Source organism: Doryrhamphus excisus, chromosome 4, assembly GCF_030265055.1.
Source record: "Doryrhamphus excisus isolate RoL2022-K1 chromosome 4, RoL_Dexc_1.0, whole genome shotgun sequence".
Taxonomy (NCBI): Eukaryota; Metazoa; Chordata; class Actinopteri; order Syngnathiformes; family Syngnathidae; genus Doryrhamphus; species Doryrhamphus excisus.
In genome coordinates, this window is record NC_080469.1 from 16,273,696 (window position 1) to 16,298,718 (window position 25,023).

At 40.2% G+C, this 25,023-nt stretch overlaps 1 protein-coding gene across 6 annotated transcripts in view; it reads left to right on the forward strand.

Moving 5' to 3' along the window:
• Positions 1 to 16,386: 16,386 nt before the first annotated feature.
• LOC131128811 (dmX-like protein 1) overlaps positions 16,387 to 25,023 on the forward strand; it is a 41,284-nt gene continuing 32,647 nt past the window's right edge. For 5 of the 6 annotated variants that reach the window (XR_009129710.1, XM_058072073.1, XM_058072076.1 and 2 more), the window contains exons 1-7: positions 17,194 to 17,596; positions 20,671 to 20,840; positions 22,611 to 22,736; positions 23,999 to 24,076; positions 24,425 to 24,503; positions 24,594 to 24,723; positions 24,841 to 24,907. Coding sequence is in view for 5 of the 6 variants with exons in the window: in XM_058072073.1 (XP_057928056.1) it covers positions 20,754 to 20,840; positions 22,611 to 22,736; positions 23,999 to 24,076; positions 24,425 to 24,503; positions 24,594 to 24,723; positions 24,841 to 24,907 (567 nt within the window). In the remaining variant the exon portion in view is untranslated. Of the gene's footprint in view, positions 16,480 to 17,193; positions 17,597 to 20,670; positions 20,841 to 22,610; positions 22,737 to 23,998; positions 24,077 to 24,424; positions 24,504 to 24,593; positions 24,724 to 24,840; positions 24,908 to 25,023 lie in introns of those variants that run through there. The other variant, XM_058072074.1, reaches the window with a different exon arrangement.

Sequence of the window (25,023 nt, forward strand, 5' to 3'; positions counted from 1 at the left end):
CAGATGACAACAGAATGTTGCCCTTCGGGCGACCAATCAAATCAAACAACGTCTCTAAGTGCAGCAGAACTTACGATGTCAGCCTATCATTCATCCCCGTTACTTGATTGACATACAGAACAACCAATCAGATGACAACTGAATTTTGACCTTTAGGTCACCGCTCATGCGTAAACAACGATGCAAAGTGCTAAGCTAGTCGGCGAATTGCGAGATTTTAACGCCCTCGCTAAAGTTTATGGTCACTAAAATGAGTGAAGGAGCTGGACCAAGTAAAAAGGCAAAAACTGGACCAAGTAAAAAGGCAAAAAACATATCACTTCCATACGGATATGGAATATTATACGGATATTATGATACGGATATTATCCATGACTGATAAACATTTGGAAGTGTGCTTGAGGCTGGCTATCAGCAGCTACTGTCCGGACTATGCATCCCTGGCTGGTTCAATTCAGTGCAAGTCACAAAAAATTTTAATAGTTAATTATGTGTGTTTCGCAATATTGGCTCATTTGGTTATGTAAGGTACATCAACATACATTGTACGTAGAAATAATCCTCAATACATTTGAAAATAAATAGATGTTTTGCATTTTTGTAGTGGGTAGATCATTTTGACTCGGTCATTTTAAAAGTAGCTCGCATGCTGAAAAAGTGTGAGCACCCCTGATTTAGAGTGTGGACTGGCGAAGGAAGAAGGTGAAGTAGAAACTGCGGATCCATTCTATGCATTCGGGATCCGGATCTTTGGTGGAATGTTGTCAGGTCCTTGGGCTTTTCCCATTTTCAGCTGTTTAATAGCTGAAGAAAGCTACAAGGGTGGGTGAAGTCAATGCCTTGGACTGTTTCCTCCCATAGCTCCTTTCACTTGCAGGACAAGCCGAAAACTGTGAAAGTGTAAAAAGCAGTTCATGTATTTGGACTGTGAGTGGAAGGAGAGCACGCAAACGTTCTTGCTCTGAATCCCAAAAGGTCCCAACCTCCAAATTTCGCTTCACAGCGAAGTCCCCGACCAACTAACCTCACAGCATGGTGCCTCAATTCGCCTATTTTTTTTGTTCTTTATTTAAGTCATTGATTGCAAACTGGATTATGATTGAAAGCATCTGTCGTATGTTTTTAAAGTCTCACGTCTGTCAGCTCTCCTATGTTGTAGGTCAACCCCCTCCCTCCCAATCCTGCACCCCCCTCCATGCCAGCCACCTCACACACACATTGCTTGCGGTCGTATTGTCTAATCATCTGCTCCGATCTCTTAAGAACGACCATAAAATAAAAAGCCAGCAATGTTCAATAGTTTTCATGGTACATTACGTCTACAATCGAATGTCAAGCCTCTGAACAAATCAAAAGCAGCAGCAATTTGTCTGATACGTAACAAGCATGCTAAACACAACACATGCTCCCCATTTGCAGACAAAACAAAACACCCACCTGGAGACATCTATATTCCTTTTTTTTTTTTTTTGCGAAATAACAAGCCACCTGAATAAAAGAAATTCATGCATTCTGTCAGGCACCGCTGGCATCTTGTTACTGTTCCAGCTCAGTACAGTACAGTGCCTCCACATGGCCCCGTGCCAGACATTCTAGTCGACTCTACCATAGGACACTAATGAGCTCATGCCCGCAAGTCCTTTCTTCATCATTTCATTTGGTTTGAATACAATGCCCCAAAACAGGGTGACGTCAACATGTTTGTATTATGACACATCATTGACTGTAATGTATTAGGTAAAAAAACATTAATATGATATTGTTTTACAGCTTTTGGGGGGAGGCAGAAATTTGTTGGCATGAGGGAAAAGTAGGATATTTATAGTAGAATCTCTTAAAGGTTAAGTGAGTGTGAATGCATGCTTAAATCTTCTATGGCACTCCATTATTCATTCATTCATTCATTTTCTACCGCTTCATGAGGGTTGCGGGGGTGCTGGAGCCTATCCCAGCTGTCTTCGGGCGAGAGGCGGGGTACACCCGCATTACCATACCAAATGTAATACAGTTATCATCAAAGTTATACAATCATTAGACAAATGGTCATTGACTTATGGCCAATTAGTCGCTAAGTCCCACCATTGGCCCTGCAGTTTTGCTTGATGGAGACCATGTTTTTGAACATGTGCATGTTGGTGCCCTTAAAGTGTGTGCCAAATTCCATGATGATTTGACTAAACACTCTGAAGTTATACTTTGTGTTTTATTGAGCTGTGTGAGAAACGTCCAGTCAACCTGACTTATGGGGGTGAAATATTGGGCTTTCATAACAGCTCTACCATGTGGTGTATTTGCCAGAATCCAATTTATGTGCAGTGGTCCGGTAGCAGAAGAGTAGCTTAAACAAATACATACAGTCATGTAGAAAAAAAATGTTTATGTTCTTTGCTTAAGAGATACTATTATAATTGTGCTACCTGTATGTTAAGATCCCTCAGAAATATGTTTTGATCATTCTAGACTTCCTTCCACAGAACATAAACAAGTGGAAATGTGAAGTCAAACACCAGTCCAAGGCTAGAAAGGACTATTGTGGAGCCATGATACTTTCCTGTGGGGACAGAAGCCACATATGGAACGTTTTAGCAGTCAGGTGTGCAGGGTAGCCACAAATTGTAGATGTTTACCATTTTTTCCACTTTATACCTTGTGGCTAACATAAACTGACTCCAGTCTTCATTGATGTAGAAAGAGAAGAGGTATACCAGACTGACAGATTCATGCCCCGCAGCAGTGCTTTCAATACATGCCTGTGTTGTTATTATATTAAAGCTCAACACAACAGCATCTGAGCTTTATGTAGCCATGGTTATAATCACATGATGACAGAGGCAAAAGTAAAGTTGCAGAAAGAAGAATGTTGGGTGAGTTGTCAGGAAATGTGGAAGGAAGCAGCGTTTTGGAGGAATCCCTAGTGTGTGCTTGCTGTCTATCCCATTCCGGCTCATGAAGGTAGCTCTATTTCAAACGCCTCATCCCCACAAGGAGCCCCAAAATGTGCCTGGGACCACTTGTGTCCAAGGCATGTAAGGTGCTTGCATATTTTCCTGAATTCCAACTAAGCGGTCTTGCAAGATTAAAAACGTGAAAAAAGCGAGAAAAGATATCTCGTCACATAGACACTAGGACAGTATTAAGTAACTAACTGGACAATAGTTGAAAATGAACTGGATAATTTTGCCAGCCTCAATATACAGTATTGCCATGTGCATGCGTGTCTGTTTTCCTCATCGCTCGCCTCCAGGCAGGAAGAGGATTCATTCAATAACGCCATGAACGAGGTGAGCCTTTTTGTCAGGCATACAGTCTGTTTGTCTGAATGGGTGGAGGTGGGGCTGATAGCATACACACAGTGCTGAACAGTGTATCCTTATGAGGACAATGCAAGATAACAAAGTAGAAATGTAGAGTGTTATTCTCTCTGCCCACCTCCAACACTTTGCAACATTTTTCCACTGTAAAGTGTTGCCATTCTAGTATAAAACTCAATAAAATGACTAAACTGGCAACTAAAGTGAAATAACAAACAAAAGGGTTGCCACAGTGTGGCAAACGGCACTGTCCACAATCAGCAGTGTGTGCTCTGGCAAGAATGACGCAGTCGATGGCAATGAATGACCTTTATTGTGAAGCCACACTGTTAAGTTGTGGTACAGCTTTGTCCTTAATAACAACAGAAGTCAAAACATGACTAAGTTCATTCATTCATTCATTTTCCTATCCTCACGAGGGTCGCAAGGGTGCTGGAGCCTATCCCAGCTGTCTTTGGGCGACAGGCGGTTCACACCCTGGACTGGTCACCAGCCAATCACAGGGCACATATAGACAAACAACCATTCACACTCCGATTCATACCTATGGACAATTTGGAGTCGCCTTGCCCTCTGACCCCCAACCCTTCATCACCCACACCAGGGGACCTCTGTGAAAAGAGAGCCAGCTAAAGTAGATTGCATTATACTGTACTGTATGTCAGGTGTCTGTTTTTTTGGAAAACGAGCGGCGGGGTACACCCTGGACTGGTCGCCAGCCAATCGCAGGCCACATATAGACAAACAACCATTCACACTCACATTCATACCTATGGACAATTTGAAGTTGCCAATTAACCTAGCATGTTTTTAGAATGTGGAAGGAAACTGCAGTACCCGTAGAAAACCCACACATGCACGGGGAGAACATGCAAACTCCACACAGAGATGGCCGAGGGTGGAATTTAACTCCCGTCTCCTAGCTGTGAGGCCTGCGCGCTAACCACTCGATTGCCGTGCAGCCTCTTATCCTATTTAAAACCCCCAAATCTTCAATCTTGTATCATTAAACGTCATTGAAAGGTTGCTGCCAGACAACATACACCATCCTGTGATTGAGTACTTAGCAGAAGCCGCCCTATTTTCTATACCTCACCTCCTCTCCATGTGGAGGAGGCGTCAAAACAGTCACAATCAACAGCAATAAACACCTGATCCTGCATGACAGAGTGCCACATTTGTCAGGAAGTCAGTTGTATATGTAACACAGAAATAGCTGCAATACTGTTGCCCTGCAGCATTAATAGCTGACAGTAATCTCGGCGAGGTGTCACTCACACCAGCACAGGTTAGTATGTGATACATGTATGTACACGCACGCACACGCTCTCACAGACGTAGACATAGATCATCGCAGACACATCCGCTCACAGTGCACCCACAGTTCTTTGCAGCTCTTGGAACGAAGCGTACCAGAGAGTGATTGAGTGGGATGCCCCAGTTAGGAATTTAATGATGCCAAGATCCCTCGCCTACACACATACACACACAAGCGTGTAGCGCAAACACAGGCTCAGTGGTTTGTAGGTGTTGATTGGTAAACAATGGTAAATATTACTGTACGTACAATCATCCAGCATTGCATAGGGAACTTTGTAGTGCCATCCAATTGGCATGTAACATTCTTACACCATGTCAATTGGGAAGACAACAAAATATTTTTAATCATGCTTCTGTACTGCTAACAACAATGTTGCACAACTGGTAAAAGAAGTTTGTGAAGTTTTTTTTTTCTTATGCCGCTTATCCTCACGAGGGCCAAGCGGGTATGCTGGAGCCTATCCCAGCTCTCTTTGGGCAAGAGGCGGTGTAAAACCTCAACTGGTCGCCAGCCAATCACAGTGATGATGTAACTATGTTAATGATGGTGGATGTATGGGTGTAAATGAAATGTATTTCATAATAAATGTTTTAATTATAATCCAACACTATTTTTCTATTCACTCCTAGTTATTAATTAATTAACGGTTTACCAAAAATGTTGATGATGATTCATGTAATAGGACGTTAGTATGCATTAAATCTGTAAATAAAACTATTTGTGGGGAACCAAATTTCAAATGTCATCCCTAGACAAAGTAAATTATAAAATATAATACAAATATATTAAATATCATTTGCTGTTTATAATAATTAGGGATGTTAGAGAATTATCGGTATCGAAAATCTATATAAAAAAATGCTGTATACAACACATGTGTTCATTCCACCAATGGAGATACGTCATGTTACCCATATTGGTATTGGTATTGGCTGATATCGGTATCGGAAATATCGGCATATCGGCAACAAAAGCAAATATCGGACATTCCTTATAACAATAATAACAATAATAATAATAATAATAAAGTGAAAAGAAACACAGTCCCATCATGTAGACTTCTGTACCTTCATATTAATATTAATAATAATCAATATTATTATTATTATTATTATTATTATTATTATTATTATTATTATTATTATTATTATTATTATTATTATTATTATTATTATGAACTAGTATTAACTATAACTATTATTATTATTGTTATTATTATTGTCTAATTTTTATTATTATATGTTGTAATTGTACAATATTCTAACTTTGTCCTGGTAGTTGAATGTTTTCTTATAGTGAGTTGCATTTAAGGTTAGGGTTTGTAGTGGTGATACAGTTTTTATAATATAAAAATAATATATAAATGGAAAAATATATTACCGCCTATGCTGAAAAATGAACAAAAAACAACAACAAAAATTTATTGAATCTATTCAATAAGACCCAAATCAAAGTGCAGGTGTAACAATGTACGTATTGTTATCAAACAAGTCAAGATTGACATATTCAGGATTGTTAGGCCTTGTGGGAGGTTTGTGATCTACCGAAGACTCTTTGAGTGACATACTGTATCTGTTTGGCTTAAAATATCGAATATACATTAAGAAATACTAGTGTGGCTGGGCATAGGTGTGTGTTGGCTCTAATGGCAAAATGATGTAATGCATCATCCATACTGTATGGTACAGTGCACACGCGCACACACAGGCATGCACACACATGTGCAGACACACAGCTTGTCCCATCTGAGATTCCAAGTTGCAATGCTCTCTAACTGTCACTGCTAGTTACAGACCTATCATGCAGAAATGCTGACTTATTTATGGCTTTCATGCAAACGTGGGGAAACAGAGGAAACTGAGGCTGGCTGCCTGGCTGGCTGTATGTGTGTGTGTGTGTGTGTGTGTGTGTGTGTGTGTGTGTGTGTGTGTGTGTGTGTGTGTGTGTGTGTGTGTGTGTGTGTGTGTGTGTGTGTGTGTGTGTGTGTTTGTGCATGCAGGTAGTTGGGTGGGTTGAGTGCCTGAGCATGGGATCTCATGTCCCCCCCATTACCTCGTCTACATCATGTCCCCCCCATTACCTAGTCTACATCGCCTCCTCATGGGGCGTCATAAAGGCCGAGGGAGACAGAAAAAGGCAGACAGTCATGGACGATGTTGAATTATTGTTGGGTTTTGCTGTTTAATTTTAAATTGCATATAAAAGCAGGTATTTTTCCACCTTTTGTGCAACAGTACAGAGACAGAGTAGGGGGGACAAGTTGACCTGGCAATCTTTTGAGGTACAAAATGAAGCCTGTTTCGCACAGAGATCCCACAAAATTGGTACATGGCAGCAACAGTGGATGCCCCCTCCCGCGGCAGTGTCGGTTCAAACCCAGCTTCCACCATCCCAGCCATCCTTGGGCAAAACTTGCCTCCAGTTTGGCAGCCATGTTTCTATCCGTCGACCCCTGAGCTACATTTGTACCTACAGATGTAGATTACCACCACCAGTGTGTGAAGGTTGACTGGCAGTTCCACATAAAAACAAAATGGCATACTTGTTTACATTGAGAGTAAATGGTAACGAGGAAGAGATTAAATCAGGGCGGGGCTGCTGAGGCAGGACGCAAACACAAAAGGCAGGAAGTAGAAGTGATGAAAAAGGACTGTTTTCCAAAATAACACCATGGAAGACAAAAATGGGAAAAGACAAAAATAACATCATGTTCATGACAAATATACAGCTGCACATTTGCATACACGAATTCCACACATACTCCAAGAGCAGCTAGACACGATCTACAGATTTGTAGATCTTCCAGAAACTGCACCTATTCCAACTGTATTTCTTGGATGAAATAAGCAGTGATATTAATACAATAAATAATGGTGAGGCACACAATTTCTGATTGTCCTCTGTTTGAACACACAAATTTCTCTTTTGAAATAATTTGACATGATTTTTATCAGGCTATACGACATGGTAATGTAGACCACTTGTCAGTACTACCAATTATTGCTAAGCAGAGTTCACGGGGCTCAATCATAATGCAATGGTGCGATTTTTGCTTTTCTAAAAGCAAATATTATGGTGGTGTTTCATTTCATACCTACAAATATTTGGATTCATCCATGGTCACGCTTGAGTGCTTCACTGTGCTACCTTTAACACGAGTTAACTCATTTCTACACTTGTATTTCTGTTAATTCCAAAGGAAAAATGGTGTAAACATTCCTGCAACAGTTTTTAGCCTTACAGGTGAATTTCTGTAATCATATTGTAGCTGTGTATTTTTTCTTGGCAGTAAAAATGACTCATACCCCCCATTAAATATAGCAGTATAGCTTTGCCTCCCTTGTTGCTGTACAAATAGCAATCCAATGCAGGATGGGAATGATTATACAAGCTTCATTGGGAAGAAATACGGTAGCATATAGACGGAGGAAGCAGAGGCTCCCCTTGACATTTCATATTACGACCCAAATCTTTATTGCAGCTGTTGATCCTGATCCAAAATCCACATCCAGATTTGACCCCCTGCATTTGCAAGTTTGAACCTGACCCGGGAAGGTGGTTGTGGGTGATTTAATGGCATGTACGCGCTCTCCCTCCTGAATAAGTCATTCTGTGTCTGCGTACACACCCATAGTGCTCATCTATTTTTCAATCTGTCTTCCATTCTCACTCACGTTCTGTCTGCTCGCACACCGGCCACTATATTTGGCTTTTTTTTATAGATCTATCCTTCTTGTAGGGTGAAAATAGAATACAGTAATATGCTTTCAAAGGTTCAAGTCAGCTAGACCAGTTGCATGTGCTTTTTTTTGTCATATTGTATAAAAAGTAAGTATAAAAGTTATAAAAATTGAGTGTAGTGAGGAACAATCTATTACATTTCCAAGATGATCCACAATGTATAATTGCAGCCCATCATAATTGGAATCGAAAATGCTATATAGGAGAAATAATCCCAACAAGTCATAGAGTTTATATTTCAACCTAAATTTCCTGGCCCAAAAGTTCCCAAATTATCTTATGCGCCACATTTTTTGCATTTTTTTTAGATGGTCTGTTTTACTTTTTTCATAGATGCTACGATAGCAGGTTACCAAAAGTGTGATGATAACCATAGAACCAGAAATAGAAGGGTGTAGTACAATATGAACAATGCAATGTATTAAACATCTATCACTGTACCATGATGAAGACTACCATACCGTACCATCTAATACTGTACCAATCAATGGCTTTAGGTGGTTATAAATGGTTCATTCATTCATTTTCTATTCATTAACTATTATTATTCATTATCCTCACGAGGGTGGCGGGGGTGCTGGAGCCTATCCCAGCTGTCTTCAACACCCTGGACTGGTCGCCAGCCAATCACAGGGCACATATAGACAAACAACCATTCACACTCACATTCATACCTATGGACAATTTGGAGTCGCCAATTAACCTAGCATGTTTTTGGAATGTGGGGGGAAACCGGAGTACCCGGAGAAAACCCATGAGAACATACAAACGGCGCACAGAGATGGCCGAGGTTGGAATTGAACTCAGGTATCCTAGCTATGAGGCCAGCGCGCTAACCACTCGGTCACCGTGCAGCCTGTTATCAGTGGTTATCTTCTGAAATAATGTTAAAATGGCATTTAAATTAAAGGTTAAATGACAAAATACATTTACCGAGGTTATCGCTCGCTAAATTCAGAGGACATATGTAAAAATGATCAGCATAGCATAATTTATGTCTCCAACTGCCACACGGGGTCACACTGTGTTTTATTCCCAGTAGCACCTCAAAGGATCATTAAGATTTATAACATTAGCGCTATATCTTTACCGATGGTGACATTGGAGCATTAATGCCATTATGATCAGCTCCTCTGCATTCCACCTGAGACAAGACTTTGTCTTTGAGACATTAAATGATTGATGGCTCAGATGAAAGTGGATGTAGGTCAGGAGGGGTGAGGGTCGGCGTAAATCAGGATGGACCATTTCCATACATGGTGATGAATGATGACTATCGCAGGTGTATGAGTCCAGATTGCACATTTTACGCACATTTTCATTTCACGGTGTGTTTGGAAAGCCGGGACATTTGAAATGGTCACACATATCGTGTATCAGGATGTCTCTAAATCAATTGTCTCGCATCCGAGACGGTTGTCTGCAAGGCTGATGCCAAAACACAGAATGATGAAGATGAGTCAAAATTCTATGCGATCCAAAATATACATATAGTGAATGAAATCGCTTTGCCGATGCAGCTACCCCTTGTTGATAGCCCTAATTACAACTTTACAGTACATTGTTGTTTATCATGCACTATTCATGCTGACATTACATCTATATTGCATTACCTCTTGCCCCAGATTTTAGTGTCAGTATTTCTGACACACACTGGCTACCTCCCCTTTTCGACAGTGTTTCTCCTGTGAAAGAATTCCGTTTAATCTCCCGTCTGTGTGTGTGTGAAAGTAACTGTCTTGCAATGGAGAGATCAGCAGCACTAACAACAAAAAGGGGGCCACCGAGCTCTCTGTAGCGCTTGCCAGGCCATCAAAAGGTAGAATAAGAGCCAAATAGAAGAAGGATTTAAAAAAGATCCTAGAGACAGGTTGAAGGGCAATAAAGAGCAGAAGCTGGCGTCACAACAAGAGAAAAGCACTGCTGTCAGCATCGAGGAGGGCAGGTGATGGAATAATGACACAGGGAGGAGCCTGTTTGACTTACGTTGACCTTTCCCTGGATGTGGCTGCTGGGGAGGAGATGAAGGAAGCCCTTAACTGATGGGATATCCTGCCAACCTCGTCGTCCACCCACTTTTACCCGTCTCTTTACGGTCACCTCGGCAGGATGAGATGGCGTCCAAGCACAACACAAACACACACCAGCGATGACGCACATATGTGAAGGTGTGGGCAGACGGACACTCAAGGTGTCACTTGTACCAACACATAAATTCATGTTTGGGGGAAATGGGCCTCTAATCAAGTGAGACGTCAGCTAATCGTGCAAAACCTCATCTGAGCAAGTCTTCTTCTTTTTTGCAACACGTATTCCAAATGAAGGAGCAGCTTTAACAAGGAAAAGAACAATATACGGTGGAACCTTGGTTAGCGTCATTAATCCATTTCAGAAAGTACTCTAACCGAAAATGAAAAATAATGTAAATCCAATTACAGTAAGCCAAAGATGTCAACACAAAACATGTATTGATAGCTTTACAAGCATAAAACTATTTGAAATGCATATATATATGTAAATATACTGTAACACTTCCATGTAATAGTTGCAGTATCTTGTCATATGTTGATGATTTAAAACACTACAAAAACCTATTTTCTCGGCGCATTGATACACATACTTATGCAAGCTCTGTCAACAACAACAACAGCAGCGACAACACTTATGATGTCCGCTCTCCTTGAGATGGCTGTGTCTTCAGCACAAGACGTTCCAAGACGTTGCTCCAGTTCTCAGGTAAAGAACGACAAACAAGCATCTTGTTGAGTCTCTGTAGCGACATTGAGAGCTAGGTATCCTGTCCTGAGCCTGTCTGTGACACTGAGACTAGTAATTAGCGAGGCGTTGCGTTAGTTGGTTAGTATCAATGCGCCCTCAGAAAGAGGTTTTGGTAGTGTTTTAAATCATCAGTGTTAATGCATGACCACAGCATCTATATCAAGACATGTAACATTGTTAAAGGTTTTTTTAGAGGGCTTCATAGTTGAAATAAGTGTATCCCAATGACTGCTTTGTTAGCTAGCTCATATGAACTTGTTTTCTCGTATTATAATGCACAGAAAAGGGAAAGAAATATGTGTTCATATTTCACATAAGGATTGTGAATGAAAATCCCCCAAAAAGTGCAGTTCCCCTTTAAGGGCTGTGAGCAGTAAAGTAAATGTTTCTTTTAAATCCCCCAAATGTGAATGCAATAAATGTTTTGTCTGTGAAACAGGTTCCGAACCGGTTTCAACTCTAATCCCTGACTGATGCGTAGAGAACTGTTGACTCTCTCACAGTTAAAACACTTGGCATTTAGCGTTTTTGTTTTGTTTGCTAAAGAACAACGCTTGACTCTGGTGCTTGACGCTCTCAGCATCGGCACAATGAAGGAAATTAGATTAGAGAGCAGAAAGAACGCAGCATGAATCACCAACATGGAAAGCGTAGTGGTGTGCCATGCATCTGGTGCACACAGTTTGTTTTGTCACAAATGAAAAGCTTATTTTTTATAAATGTTTGGGGATATAAATGATCACGCAGAGCAGAGATGACTTACTACTATCAAATGGAAACCATTTTCTTGAAAAAAAAAAAAAAGTGGGGTTTTATTTGTCATTATGCTTCATTATGCTTTATTACTTCCTTATGTCCTTGGCTGTCAGATATAGTACTGTATTTAAGTGGGTATTTTTCCTGTGGTAAAGCGGTCCTCCATCCTCCTCCTACTACTACTAAGGGTGGCTACATGAAAGCATGGCCACACTCAAAGTCCAACCTCATTCTGGCATTCTCTTTTTACCTCCACATGCACTAATTACAGCTCATACAGGACATCAATATTACTCGTCAAAGCGCGGTTTTATAACACCACAACTTGCATTCATGGGGCCGAACACACACAGAAAAAATAACTAATGGATTAAACATTAGGAAGAACTGATTCATCCCTCAAAATGTGCTCTACGATATCTGGAGCGAGACCTCATTTTGACAACCAAGATTTATTCTAGTGGGTTTTTTTTTTTTAATCTTCTTTAAATCTGCATAAGCCAGCGTTCTGGTCGATTTTTTTCCAATGTAGAGACACACTCCACTTGCAAGAATGATATGAAGACTTCAGCCACTGAGGTGAAGTTATAAAAGTTTTATGTGCTTCAATACTGCCCTCTTGCGTCTTGAAGTGGAAAAACCTGATATTTCCAATTTATCTTTTCTATGGTTTGACGCCTGACAAAACGCTTCATTCATTCATTCATTCATTCATTCATTCATTGAACCTCCTCACGAGGGTCGCGGTCGTGCTGGAGCCTATCCCAGCTGTCTTTGGTCGAGAGGTGGGGTACACCCTGGACTGGTCGCCAGCCAATCACAGGGCACATATAGACAAAAAATCATTAAAACTCACATTCATACCTATGGACAATTTGTAACTCCAAATTATTTAAATTATGTCACCTACACGTGAAAAAGCATAAAATGTAAAAAAGGAAAATAAATGCACAGCTTAGGGAGCTCAGGTACTATTGTTGAGTGTTTTTTATTTGTCTTAACTCAACTTCTTACAGTATTCTCCTGTCTTGTGTAATATCCAGCTAAAAACACACATAAAAGTAAATACAAATCTGCTTTAAAGGGGACCCATGATGCTTTTCCCACTTTTCTGGCCTATAAATCTAGTTAGAATGTTCTATTCTCGTGTTAAACGATGCCAAAGTTTCAGATAATGAGGTTTGCGCAGTTCTGAGAGTGAGATCTGAAAGAAGTTTGGGATGGCTCAAAAGGCGTGATAAAACTGGGCCTTTGTGATGTCACAGAGGGGTGGACTTCCTTATATGGTTCATAGTTAGGAAGCACTTTGGGCATGTGTCCAATCACTGCGGAGTGGGCATGCCCAGAGCCGTGGGTGGAATAAATTAAAACAGACATGAAGCACGAATCAAAGGAAATACAGCTGGAATAAGTGCAGATTCTGGAAGATCGAGAAAGTTTTCTGTGTGGGTTATTGTGTGTAGCTGCTCTATAGGAGACCACAACTCAATACACAGGGTCGAAAAATGAGCATAAAGTCAAAATTTGGCAAGGATACCAATTGTATGTACACAGTATTTATGTATACTGATCACAGTGTGGGGGCTCTACTAACTAACTAACCTAACTTCATTTCATTTATTTCATGTTATTTATTCATAATCTGTTTTGTGTACTGCATACAGTGTTGCTATTACTAGAACCTTCATTTCCCTGAGGGCACAAACCCAAGAGATGAATAAAGTTATATCTAATTTCACATTTACTCACATCATACAAGAATACATCTAGTAGGTATCGACTTATTCTCGATTATACAACATCATCTCCAACATCTCCCAGCCATGACAGGTTTAGTGCTGTGAGAGCTATTTTATTACAGACATTAACCATACCTTTAAAATGTTCATTTCCCAGAGGTTGCAGGGTTTTGCCAAATAAAATCAGCAGCTACATTCAGTGAAATATATATCACATGTCCTCTAAATTTCTGATTTACTTTACTTCATCATATGCATTCATGAAAGACAGCAGTCGAAAACAATAAGTGACAAGCTATGCAGCATTTAATGCTCTTCTTCTGTGACCTACTTTCTCAATTGTTTCACCATCTTGACCGCCATGACAATAAACGCTGCCAACCACTACTAAAGTCTTGACATGTCAGCCATTTCATTATTCATCAGTGAAGTCTGTCCCTTTTATTCCCACTTGCATAGATTTGTTTTGAAGCATCCGTGCCGCTCTACTTCCTAATTCAGCACTCTTTTGGATCATTGCAATCTCAAATTTCAAGTAGTCAAATATGGTGAAATTTTCGCTGTGGCTATACAGTATCTCACACAATATCTCAGAGCCTTTATTATATGTTCTTAAGGAACATTCATTCATTCAATCACAGGGCACATATAGACAAACAACCATTCACACTCACATTCATACCTATGGACAATTTGGAGTCACCAATTAACCTAGCATGTTTTTGGAATGTGGGAGGAAACCGGAGTACATGGAGAAAACCCACGCATGCACGGGGAGAACATACAAACTCCACACAGAGATGGCCGAGGGTGGGATTGAATGGGTCTCCTAGCTGTGGGGTCTGCGCACTAACCACTCGACCGCCGTGCATCCCCTTCTTAAGGAACAGTATATCGAAAATACACTATGATATACTTTAGAGTTGTCAGTGTACACCATGATTTTTCAGTCGATATTAAATATATACTGGTATACAAGCTGTACACTGACTACTCCAAAGGTTAATTTCCATTGTATATTATTTTTCTATTGTATTATATCCAGCTGTTCAATTCAGATACAGATGATGACAATGCTGGATTTGTGGATGATTTGATGCATGCTTCTATGCCAAGCTCTTTTCAAATGCACTTCTGCCACCTTGTGGCCGTTTTTATGGCTCTAAAAGTGACATCCATTTGTGTGCAGTTGCCTCATTACATATTTTTGCCTCTCACACAACAAAATGTAAAAGACATATAAATACGTATGTCACTGGGATCAGGCGTTGGAGAAGCATATAATCTAAAAATAATCTAAAAATTTTAATGAAGAGCTTGCAACCAAAAGGCGCTAAATCCATTTTGACTGATTTCGAGAAAATCAATGATTTTTAATTACGCACATATCAATCTATTTGGTCATCAAGTCTATATTGCAAATGATCTATCAATATAGGTCATAAAAATGCATGCTATAAAAATCCTGCACACACCATGTATTTTATATTTTTTTTTAAGTATTTTTTTTTAGGATTTAGCGCCTTTTGGCTGAAATGATGGATTTAGCGCCTTTTGGCTGAAATAAATTTGAAGTCACCTTTAACTTCTTCAATGGCATTGTTGTAAAAGAATGTAAGGTGCTTTAATGTGCTATGCTAATAAAATAATTACAACACAGAAGCCATTCATCATCCACATTCCATGATGATCAGCTTTAACACAACTCAACATACCCAATTATACAAGACAATGGTACAAGACATGTCAATTACTGTACAGACAATTACTGTTTGTGTACTTAATGTTTGTGTACTTAATGTACACAAACAAAACAGGATGCGGACTGATACTGGCTTTCTGTATGTGCCAATTGTATTCTTCTCTCTGATTGGTCAGATTATCAATAGATGGGAAACTTGGGCCAATCAGAATAAAGAATAAAGAAAGGGATTTAGCTCCTTTTGGTTGAAATCTGAAATGGAAATAGCGCCTTTTGGCATAAGTTTCATATCACTTTTTTTCATATTTTTAAAAATGATTTCAAGACCAAAATATGTGATTTGGATACACATGACAGAGGTCTATTAAACTCATGAAAAACATGCAACTTAGTGAAAATTGGATTTAGCGCCTTTTGGTTGCAAGCTCTTCAAATACTGTACATCTTTGGTACTCTGTACATCTTTGGTACCCCCTCACACACAGACAGAGCAGCTAGGTGCCGCTCAACTTGCCTCACTCGACGACGACGCCATGATAAGATGTGACTTTGTATAACAATATAACACCACACCTTAGCACCATGCTGTCAGAGCCTGTCAAGGAGAACATTCTAGTTTGTTTCACTGAAGTTTTAGACAGCCTAGTCACGTCATGTAAGTTGCATCTCTGTGAGATAAAGATAGATGCAACTGTTAATTCACATGCCCATCATTATCAAATGGTTAAATAACAGCAATAAAATAAGTTTTTTGGTGTACACATAGCCCATATAACTTCAATGATAAGGTTAACATACATTAACCAGACAACATAATACGTCATTACTTTATTGATTTTGATATTATATTGAAAATGAATGGTTGACCTTCAATATACGTTGTATATACAGTATTTATTCCATATTTTGTGGTCAACAGCGACACCCAATGGTTAGTGAAGCAATGTCATGCACAGCACATCACCTCAACTGTCACCTCAAAAATAACAAATAGCATACAACGTGTTGGTGTTGCACACAATGACAGCGCGCCACCATGTTTTCTTCTCTGTTTTTGTTTTCCAAACATTAGTTGCTCGATCTTTCCATCCTTACATTTGAGAAGTTCTCTTCTACTTCACATTTCTTCAGGTTTGGAAGCTCTTTTGATTAATCAAAAAAAAATTAAAAAGAACTCGGTGCAGTGTTCATCATTAGTTTTCAAAAATCCCGTATGTCATGCAGTTGGTAAGCATGGCTCACATTCAGGTTTGTCCTGATTCAGCAGCTGTTGATTTATTTTTCTAATCTGGACCGTCAATGCAGAGATATTTTTGTAATATATTGTAATTACATTCCGATAATTACAATATATAACAAAAATGTCTGTTATGTGTTGTGCTTTTGTATGTGTTGCCATGAAAAGATGTGTTCCGGGGTTAGGGGAGGAAAATTTGGGTAAGGACAGGAATTGACGAAGGAGAACTTTCACAGAGTTGGCTGAAAGTTAGTTTGGCGTGGATTACAGCTGTGGCAGTACCCCGTGTTGGGAATTGTGGTGCTTCGTGGACTTAAATAATGTTCCGCCTATCTGGTCTGGTGTTTGTGCTTAGCGCAGAGTGTTACATTATAATACATGTAAAAAGCGTGGTCTATCGTTAGTGGTGTTATTAGGCCGCAAAAATCTAGCAAGATTAGCTTATAATGTGTGGCCTATTGCTTGGGGCACTGCAGTTCACAGTAATAAACGTCCTTAGTATTTGAATAAGACATTGCGTAAACACAGCTTAGCAGCAGGCAAATAATGAAAGTTGTTGGAAATACAAACCCTGCTGCGCTTCTTATTCTCCTGGTAAAACTACAAGTCCCAGAATGCATTGCAACAAAAAGTCTCACTATCATGACGCATCTACAACATAGGGGAAAGCCTACACTTCTGAAGCCTTCTATTTGCTAACCTTGAGGAGAGGTTTGTTCCTTCTGGTTAGCAACCAAATAATTAGCGTTGTCGCTTCCAGGATTGCTTAGTATGTGTCATGAGTGCTCTCCAGCTGCCTTTTTATTAGGGCTTGCTGCTGGTAAGAGGGCTTCAGTGGCGAGTAGCGCGCTAACCCCAGCTAGCTAACTGAAGTGGACCCGAATTGGAACCAGTTTGTGAAACAATAACTTAGGAGAGCAGCATTCATATAAGAAGACAGCCGTCCAAAAAGGAAGGGCTGACAGTGGACGTTAAACTGGCGGGACATTGCCCTAAAAGTGCACCACAAAGGTGAGTAATAGTTGACCTGGAACCCCGGCTAGCTTAATTTGACAGCAGTGTAGTCATGTTCCAACACTAATAGCGAAGCCAAATTGCAATTTAAATGTACGTGTAAAAGTGAATAAGCGAGATAAAAAGTGCGTATTATCTTAGTAAATGTTTGCTCGTTAGCCCTGCTTGTTTTAATATACTGCCGACTTGTCACATGAGTTACCACAGCACAGGAAACGGGACGTAGAATTGACATTTTTCTCAACCGGGGGAAGCGTTGTGTTGCTACCGCATTTTACATTCGAAAACGCTTTATTATTTATCTTTTTATTTAATGTGGTACACTACTCAACAACTATAGCTAACTTTAATACACACTCAGTGGACACTTGATTGGGTATACATCATTGGCTTTCATACTCTAGTGATACAACAGTAATACTTCCCGTTACTGATTATTATGCAAAAAAAAAACCTATGCTGTACTCGATGTACTGAAATATATCAATAGCAGCATTGGATTTTCTGCCACCATACAAATGCTCCCCACATTGCAGTATAACTTCTGAAGGGACAGTACTGTAGAAATTAAACATAGAAGTAGTCAGTAGTATACAGCTTGTGTAGGAGTCTAGATTTAGCCACTGAAAATGACTCAACACACAGCCATTGTTGTCTGAATAGCTGGCAACACAAGTGAGTAGCTGGATAGTTGAGTAAACCTACTGTCAAGCATGGTCTGGGGCTGAATGAGTGCTGCCATTCCCGGGGAGTTGCGGTTCATTGCGAGGAAACGTGAATTCTGACATGTGCTATGACATTGTGAAGCACAACATGATCCGCTCACTTGGGCAACTGGGCCGCATGGAAACTTTCCAATATGATAATCAGCTCAAACACACCTCCAAGATGACTTTGCCAAGTAAGCATAAACTGAAGGTGATCGAGCAAACAAGTATTTCTCTAGACCAATGAGCACCCGTAGCGTATCCTCGAGCGGAAGGAAGGTGGGATCGAGCATCCCCTAGCTCCGTGATGTCACATGGAGGAGTGGAAGAGGATTCCAGTAACAAACTATGCAGCTCCGGTGAATTCCATGCTCAAGAGAATTCAAGCAGTGCTAAATATCAAAGGGGCACACACTCCATATTGATATTTTTGACATAATTTAGACATATCCGCTGGACACACTCACTTGTGTTGCCAGCTACAAGCACAGGCAAGTTGATCACTGTTGTTATTTGATGTTTTAGGTCATTGGATAAGTGGCATTGTAGCGGTGGAATATTAACGAGATCTTTCACACATCCCCACAAGTAAAAATCACACACAGCGTTGGGGGTCTTGCAGGCCAAGCACAAGGGGCAAGGTCTTTGGGCCCCCTTCCATGCTTGAGAACTGAAGCAATGCGTCATGAAATCGGGTCATTGTTTTGAAATAACTGCTATCCAAGCTAGGCTGCACGGCGGTCGAGTGGTTAGCGCGCAGACCTCACAGCTAGGGTTCAATCCCATCCTTGGCCATCTCTGTGTGGAGTTTGCATGTTCTCCCCGTGCATGCGTGGGAACTCCGGGTACTCTGGTTTCCTCCCACATTCCAAAAACATGCTAGGCTAATTGGCGACTCCAAATTGTCCATAGGTATGAATGTGAGTGTGAATGGTTGTTTGTCTATATGTGCCCTGTGATTGGCTGGCGACCAGTCCAGGGTGTACCCTGCCTCTCACCCGAAGACAGCTGGGATAGGCTCCAGCACCCCCACGATCCTCGTGAGGATAAGTGGTAGAAAATGAATGAATGCTATCCAAGCTGTACCCTTACTACTCCAGGTTTATCATTCCAGGTTTTCCATTCATAATCATTTATCATTTCAATGGTATTGTCCCTTGACAAGACTAGTGCGTGCTGACATGTGACGTGTATTCACTTTTTCTGTACTTACTTTTCACCGCAATCACTTAAATCATAAATAGACATAGTATTTTTGGGTGGGGGGCTTTTGTAACCAAATTGTCCATAACAAAGCTGACTCTTCCTCATGTGGCTATTAAAAAGACTGGCATACGGAATTGTGTGCTTTTTTTAAAATCAAAGTAATAAACCAGATCAAATCACGCCTTGTCACCAAAATGCCTGCTGTGCTTCTTTTATGTGGTTTGTGGCGTTAGTGCACAAAGAGCGTATTGTGTCAAGACGGTCTAATAGCAGAAAGGTCACAATGTGATTTGAAACAACTTTATATGAGCAGTGGATGAGGCAACAATCTACATTTTTTTTCCACTTCTGGTCCAATCCCAACAATGATCAGACACCCCAAAAAATATCACACACAAGCGCTCAGCCAGACATGTTCATGGCTTCACAGACAGTCGGACACAGAACGTCCTGGTCACGGTATTATCATTATTGCTGATTTTCTACGCGGCTGTAAGAAACTCCCCTCTACAAGTATGATTTTGTAGGAATCCAAACGTTCTGTGTACTGTTAAGAGTTTTTGATGACTTGTGTGGCTGTGAACACATATGATGGAGTGCTTGTGGGTGGGTAGCATGAGTGAGGAGGATGCTTAGTGCACAGCCGTGGCTCATGGATCGGAAATTTCCAATACATGAATTACGCTGCCATCGGAACCCAGAACTGTAATTTGCAATCGATTTCAGTCAATAAGGGCTTGACATTTACAAAAACAGAACATAAGCTAATTTTACACAGAATGTAAAGGCCAGCAATTTTTTTCTCGCCTTTGTTTCGGGGTTCTTGTTCTGTTGAAAATGGCACTGGCGAAGAATGGAGTGACAAAGTTTTCCCACAATTATTTAGCCGTCAGCACTGTGACGTCACTTCAGACGCTGGAGCTGGTGTGAAAACATTCCTGCAATATCCAGCCACACTGGGTTCTGTGTAAAAGGCACCAGCTGGATGATCGCCAGACCTTCGATTATGCCTCTGTTGCGGTTATTTTGCGGTGTCTCTGTTTAAGACAGTCCACTGACAAGCTCAGTGCTTGACGATTACAAACAACACAAAACATCCTCTGTTCATGTCACCGCACTTCATCAGTCCCTCCCTTTTCCCCTTTTTCTCTCTCACAGCCTGGCCACATCAAGTTTCAGGCTACAGATGAAGATGAAGACCAATGTGAGAAAGTAGGAGGAAGGGGTCATTCACAAGAGTCATGAATCTTCATCAGGTCCTCACAGGGGCAGTTAACCCCGGGGACAATTGTTTCTCTGTAGGGAGCGTCAACAATGTACCATTCACGGTAAGTTACATCATATATTTCTTCCCACCTCACTCGTTGACAAAGTAATATTGTGTTGTGTTATTGTGTATTTTTAATTAATTAATCGGAGTGTACAGGTACAGTTTGAGTTACAATCAGGTGGAATTGACAAGACTAGTGCTACTGGTATAGTACAGGGATACGTGTAAACAAGGGGATGTTTATACAAGACCAATTTAAACTAAAAATGGATAAAGATCATCTCCTATTGGCTGTTAATTTACACGAGAATGCTGTTTTGTAGCCTGAAAATGTGTGTTAAGTGTTCAATTATTTGCTACAAGGGACGCTGCCAACTCCTGGCCTGACATATGCATATTACAGCATTGCAGTGTTTTATTTTGTGTGTGAATGTACTCTTGAGGAGTGAGCATGCTGTGGGTTTTGACTTTGTGGATTAATTTGGACTCTTTCAACTGATTTCTATTGTGAAATGTAATGCCTATCAAACATAAAGAGGTGTGACTGCAATGCATGCATACATGCAACATTTTGTTTAATCAACTGGCGAAATTGACTGTACTAGTGTATAGTATACAGTCGTCCGTCACCACTTTGCAGATCAAATATTGAGGCTTCACTCTGTCATGGTTTTACCAAAATATATTAATTACTAAATCATGCTGGAGCCGCACTGTGGACTAGTGGTTAGCATATTGGCCACACAGTCAGGAGATCTGGAAAATTTGTGTTAGAATTGCCATTGGGCATCACTGTGTGGTTGTTTGCATGTTCTCCCCATGTGTGTGGGCAAAAATGGCAAAATTAACTAAAGTACATGTAAGGTATTGAGAAGATGAAAAGAAGCATGCAAAGACCGTATGATCAATATGTAGTACTCTGCACTGGTCACTAGGTATCAGTAATGTTTAGTGAGACACACAAACACCAGACTTGATGACCACAACAACAGGCTTTTATTGCAGATTTGAATTATTTCACAAGAGGGACAATAATCCTGAATAAAAAAAACTACTGTTGCTTCAGTAACCCATGCCAAGCTAAAACTCAAGTCTGAACCCCCAAAGTCACTTCATGCCCAACCGCCAGTCAGCTGCCCTTGGGAACACACTTAGAGCACGCTTATTTACTCTTAGTATGTTTACTGTATTAGGTAATATGAAGGTAAATGTTGACTATGTTAGTCCATGCCGAGAGGGCTCTAATAATGTTTATAATCATACTTACAAGGTTGAGTTCCTTATGCTGTAACTAAGAAAATATTCCATTGATAAATAAAGAAATTCACTTTTTTTCTATTTACACTTATTGGCAATACATCTATTTCTACTTGTTTGTCTTCCCACTTGCATAAGGTCACATGTTCTTATAGTTGTTTTTAGTTTTTTAGTTACTATGTGAGTCCCACCCCGACTGTCGACTGTGGTATTTCAAACAAATGCAAGCTTGACCACACAGGATAAGAAATAGCAAAGGACCCGTGGTCGTTCCACTAACTTAGCGTTATTGATTGCTGTGTCATTAAGATTCTAGTGCAAAATCACTTCCTCATATTGCAGGAAGTTCTTGTGTGGCGTTCAGAGCTGTGACGCAAAGTTTATCCCACTACCGGTATTCAAAGCAAACGCTTAAGATACTGATACTGTTCTGCAAATTTCCCCACTGAGGGACGAATAAAGGCATATCTTATCTATATTGGATAATAGATCAATAGGGGAATAATTTTTTTCCTCTTGTTAGTTGTAATCTTATCTGTGTGTCCTCTTCCACTTGCGTTCCTTTCAATAGGCCTATGCTTCTGGCTGTGATGTGGTCATTTTGGGCACCGACTTTGAACGAGTGCAGATCATCCCTGGTGCCAAACATGGCAACATCCAGGTGGGATGCGTTGACTGCTCGCTGCAGGGAGGACAGGTAGTGTACAAATCCTGTTGATGATTGTTGTTTCCACTTCATATTTTTAAGAGACGTTGCTAAGAAACAGAATAAACAAACCATATTGACGGCCTCTTTTTTATGCTTTTGGCTTCTACACAGTGCTTGTCATATGCCTTGGTTATTAAAAAAAAGCGGGGGGGGGGGGGGTAAAGAAAGGACAAAAGAGGCGGCGCTATGTCCCTTTCATAACAAAGATTTATAGAGAATACAATACACACTATAAAAACTACAAAACTGAAGCCTAATTGTGTGAATGTGATGGTTTTGAGTTTAATGTTTACACATTATAATTTTTGTGTGTGTGTGTGTATCTGGTTATGAATTCTGCAGATGAAATTTGCCTCACAATATGTCAAAAGTTTGCGCACACTTTCTTGCGCCATTAAATGAGGATGCCGTGTGTCCAAACCTTTGACTGGTACTATATGTGATGTTTATTATTGCCTAGTCATGCCTAGTCATGGCAACAATCAGAATCAATTTTACATTACAAATTACCTTGTAAATATTACAGGCAAGCTTAATTTCATTCATTTTGAAAAATGTGCTTATACACCCTTTATCAGCCACCCCGTGATCTTAAATCCAATTCAATTGGACCTGAGCCCCTTTCACATGCCTCTGGCATGGCCTTTGTTGAGCTTACAGGTCCGCATAATTTCCCCCTTATTGCATTTTGTGTGAATGTGCGCATGTCCATCCGTGTACGTCCCCACATGACCCTATTCCATGTTGACAGTATGCATATTATGTACACAATTTGAGAGACTGCCTGCCTGAATGTTCTTTGTCCCAGAGAAATTATTGCCCATTGAAGCTGTTGAATATCGTGAGCATGGAACACCAACTATGTGAAGTCCTCTGAATCATTAGTGGGAAGTTTGCATGCGGTGCTGACTCAACATCAGCTTTTTATAGGCGTGAGGCATTTTCAACTTGTCTAGGGCATTTTTATAGTAAAGGTAAATATATAAGTATAAGTAAACAACTTGTATAAGTAAACAACAGTATCCCGCCCAGATTGACTGTAATGTGCAGAACATTGGTGAAGACTTTGCATTGGCATCTGTGGCCGTAGGCAACCTCCTGATGTAGTTTTTATTAACTCTACAAGAATGCAGTTGCTGCATTTGAATAATAATCGAGTGCTCATAATATTGTATTTTTATAATGAATAGCATGAACTGAGCTGGATAATTAGTTTTTCCTTAAAACATTTTCCTTTTGTCTTTTGGCAGATTGCAGCTTCCTATGGAAGCATTGTATGCATTTTTGAGCCAGTTAAGCATCTGGACCAAAAGGACACATCTTTGACAGTGAGTAGGCTTTCATTCACGTTGTCCAAAATAATGGGACAGACCCAAGACTCCAACCCAGAATGACCAGCTAACTACATGTACCACTGTGCTGCTCCACAGTAAAACATGGTGAAATTATAAATATTTAATGACATAATTGTATCATTTCATAAATGATTCCTGTTGTGATATCCATTCAAAAGCGTTCTTCATCATCATTGTTGGGTCTGGAAAGTCAAATAATTGTTGCACAGTATCTCTTTCAATGTGGTTGCGTATTAAGGCCGTAGTCAGTGTGGCCTGATCACATGCGAGTCATGTTGCACCTGATAATATTGGTCTCTGTTTTGTTTCCTTTTTGCACAGAAGTTGAACTGCCAGTGGCAGAAGACTGGTCAATTTGTTTTGCAGTCTATAGTGCACAACCTGAAATGGCACCCCAAAGGTATTTGAACATAAAACAGCAGGCTTTACATAAAAGATATACTGTACCTTCTTATTGATTCTAAATGAGCGCCTGTGTCTGTCTATACAGGGAGCATGCTTTTAACTGGCTCCAGTTGCCTGCAGTTATGGTCTCATTGTGAAGGAGGGAAAGACACTGAGGGGGGACAGCAGGCTGAAAGAGACGCTCTTTGTAGTTGGAGGTGCATCTGGCAAAGCAAGTATGTAACAAAGTGGCAGTATGTTTTCTGTATTGTGCCATTTCGGTACTAATGGGTTGGATGTTAAGTTTCTTTTCAGGTAATGCAAAACTATTCTTTTTTTTTTTTTCTCGATAGGACGGCCTCTCCTGTCAGTTTTATGAAATTTTCTCCTGATGGAGAATTCTTTGCTACTGCTGGTCAAGTAAGTTCACGAAAGCATGATTCTCGCTGATCAGTTAATTTAATAATGTAATGATTATCATATATATATATAATAATCATATATAGGACTCTGCTTAGTTGTCCTTTTTACCTTCA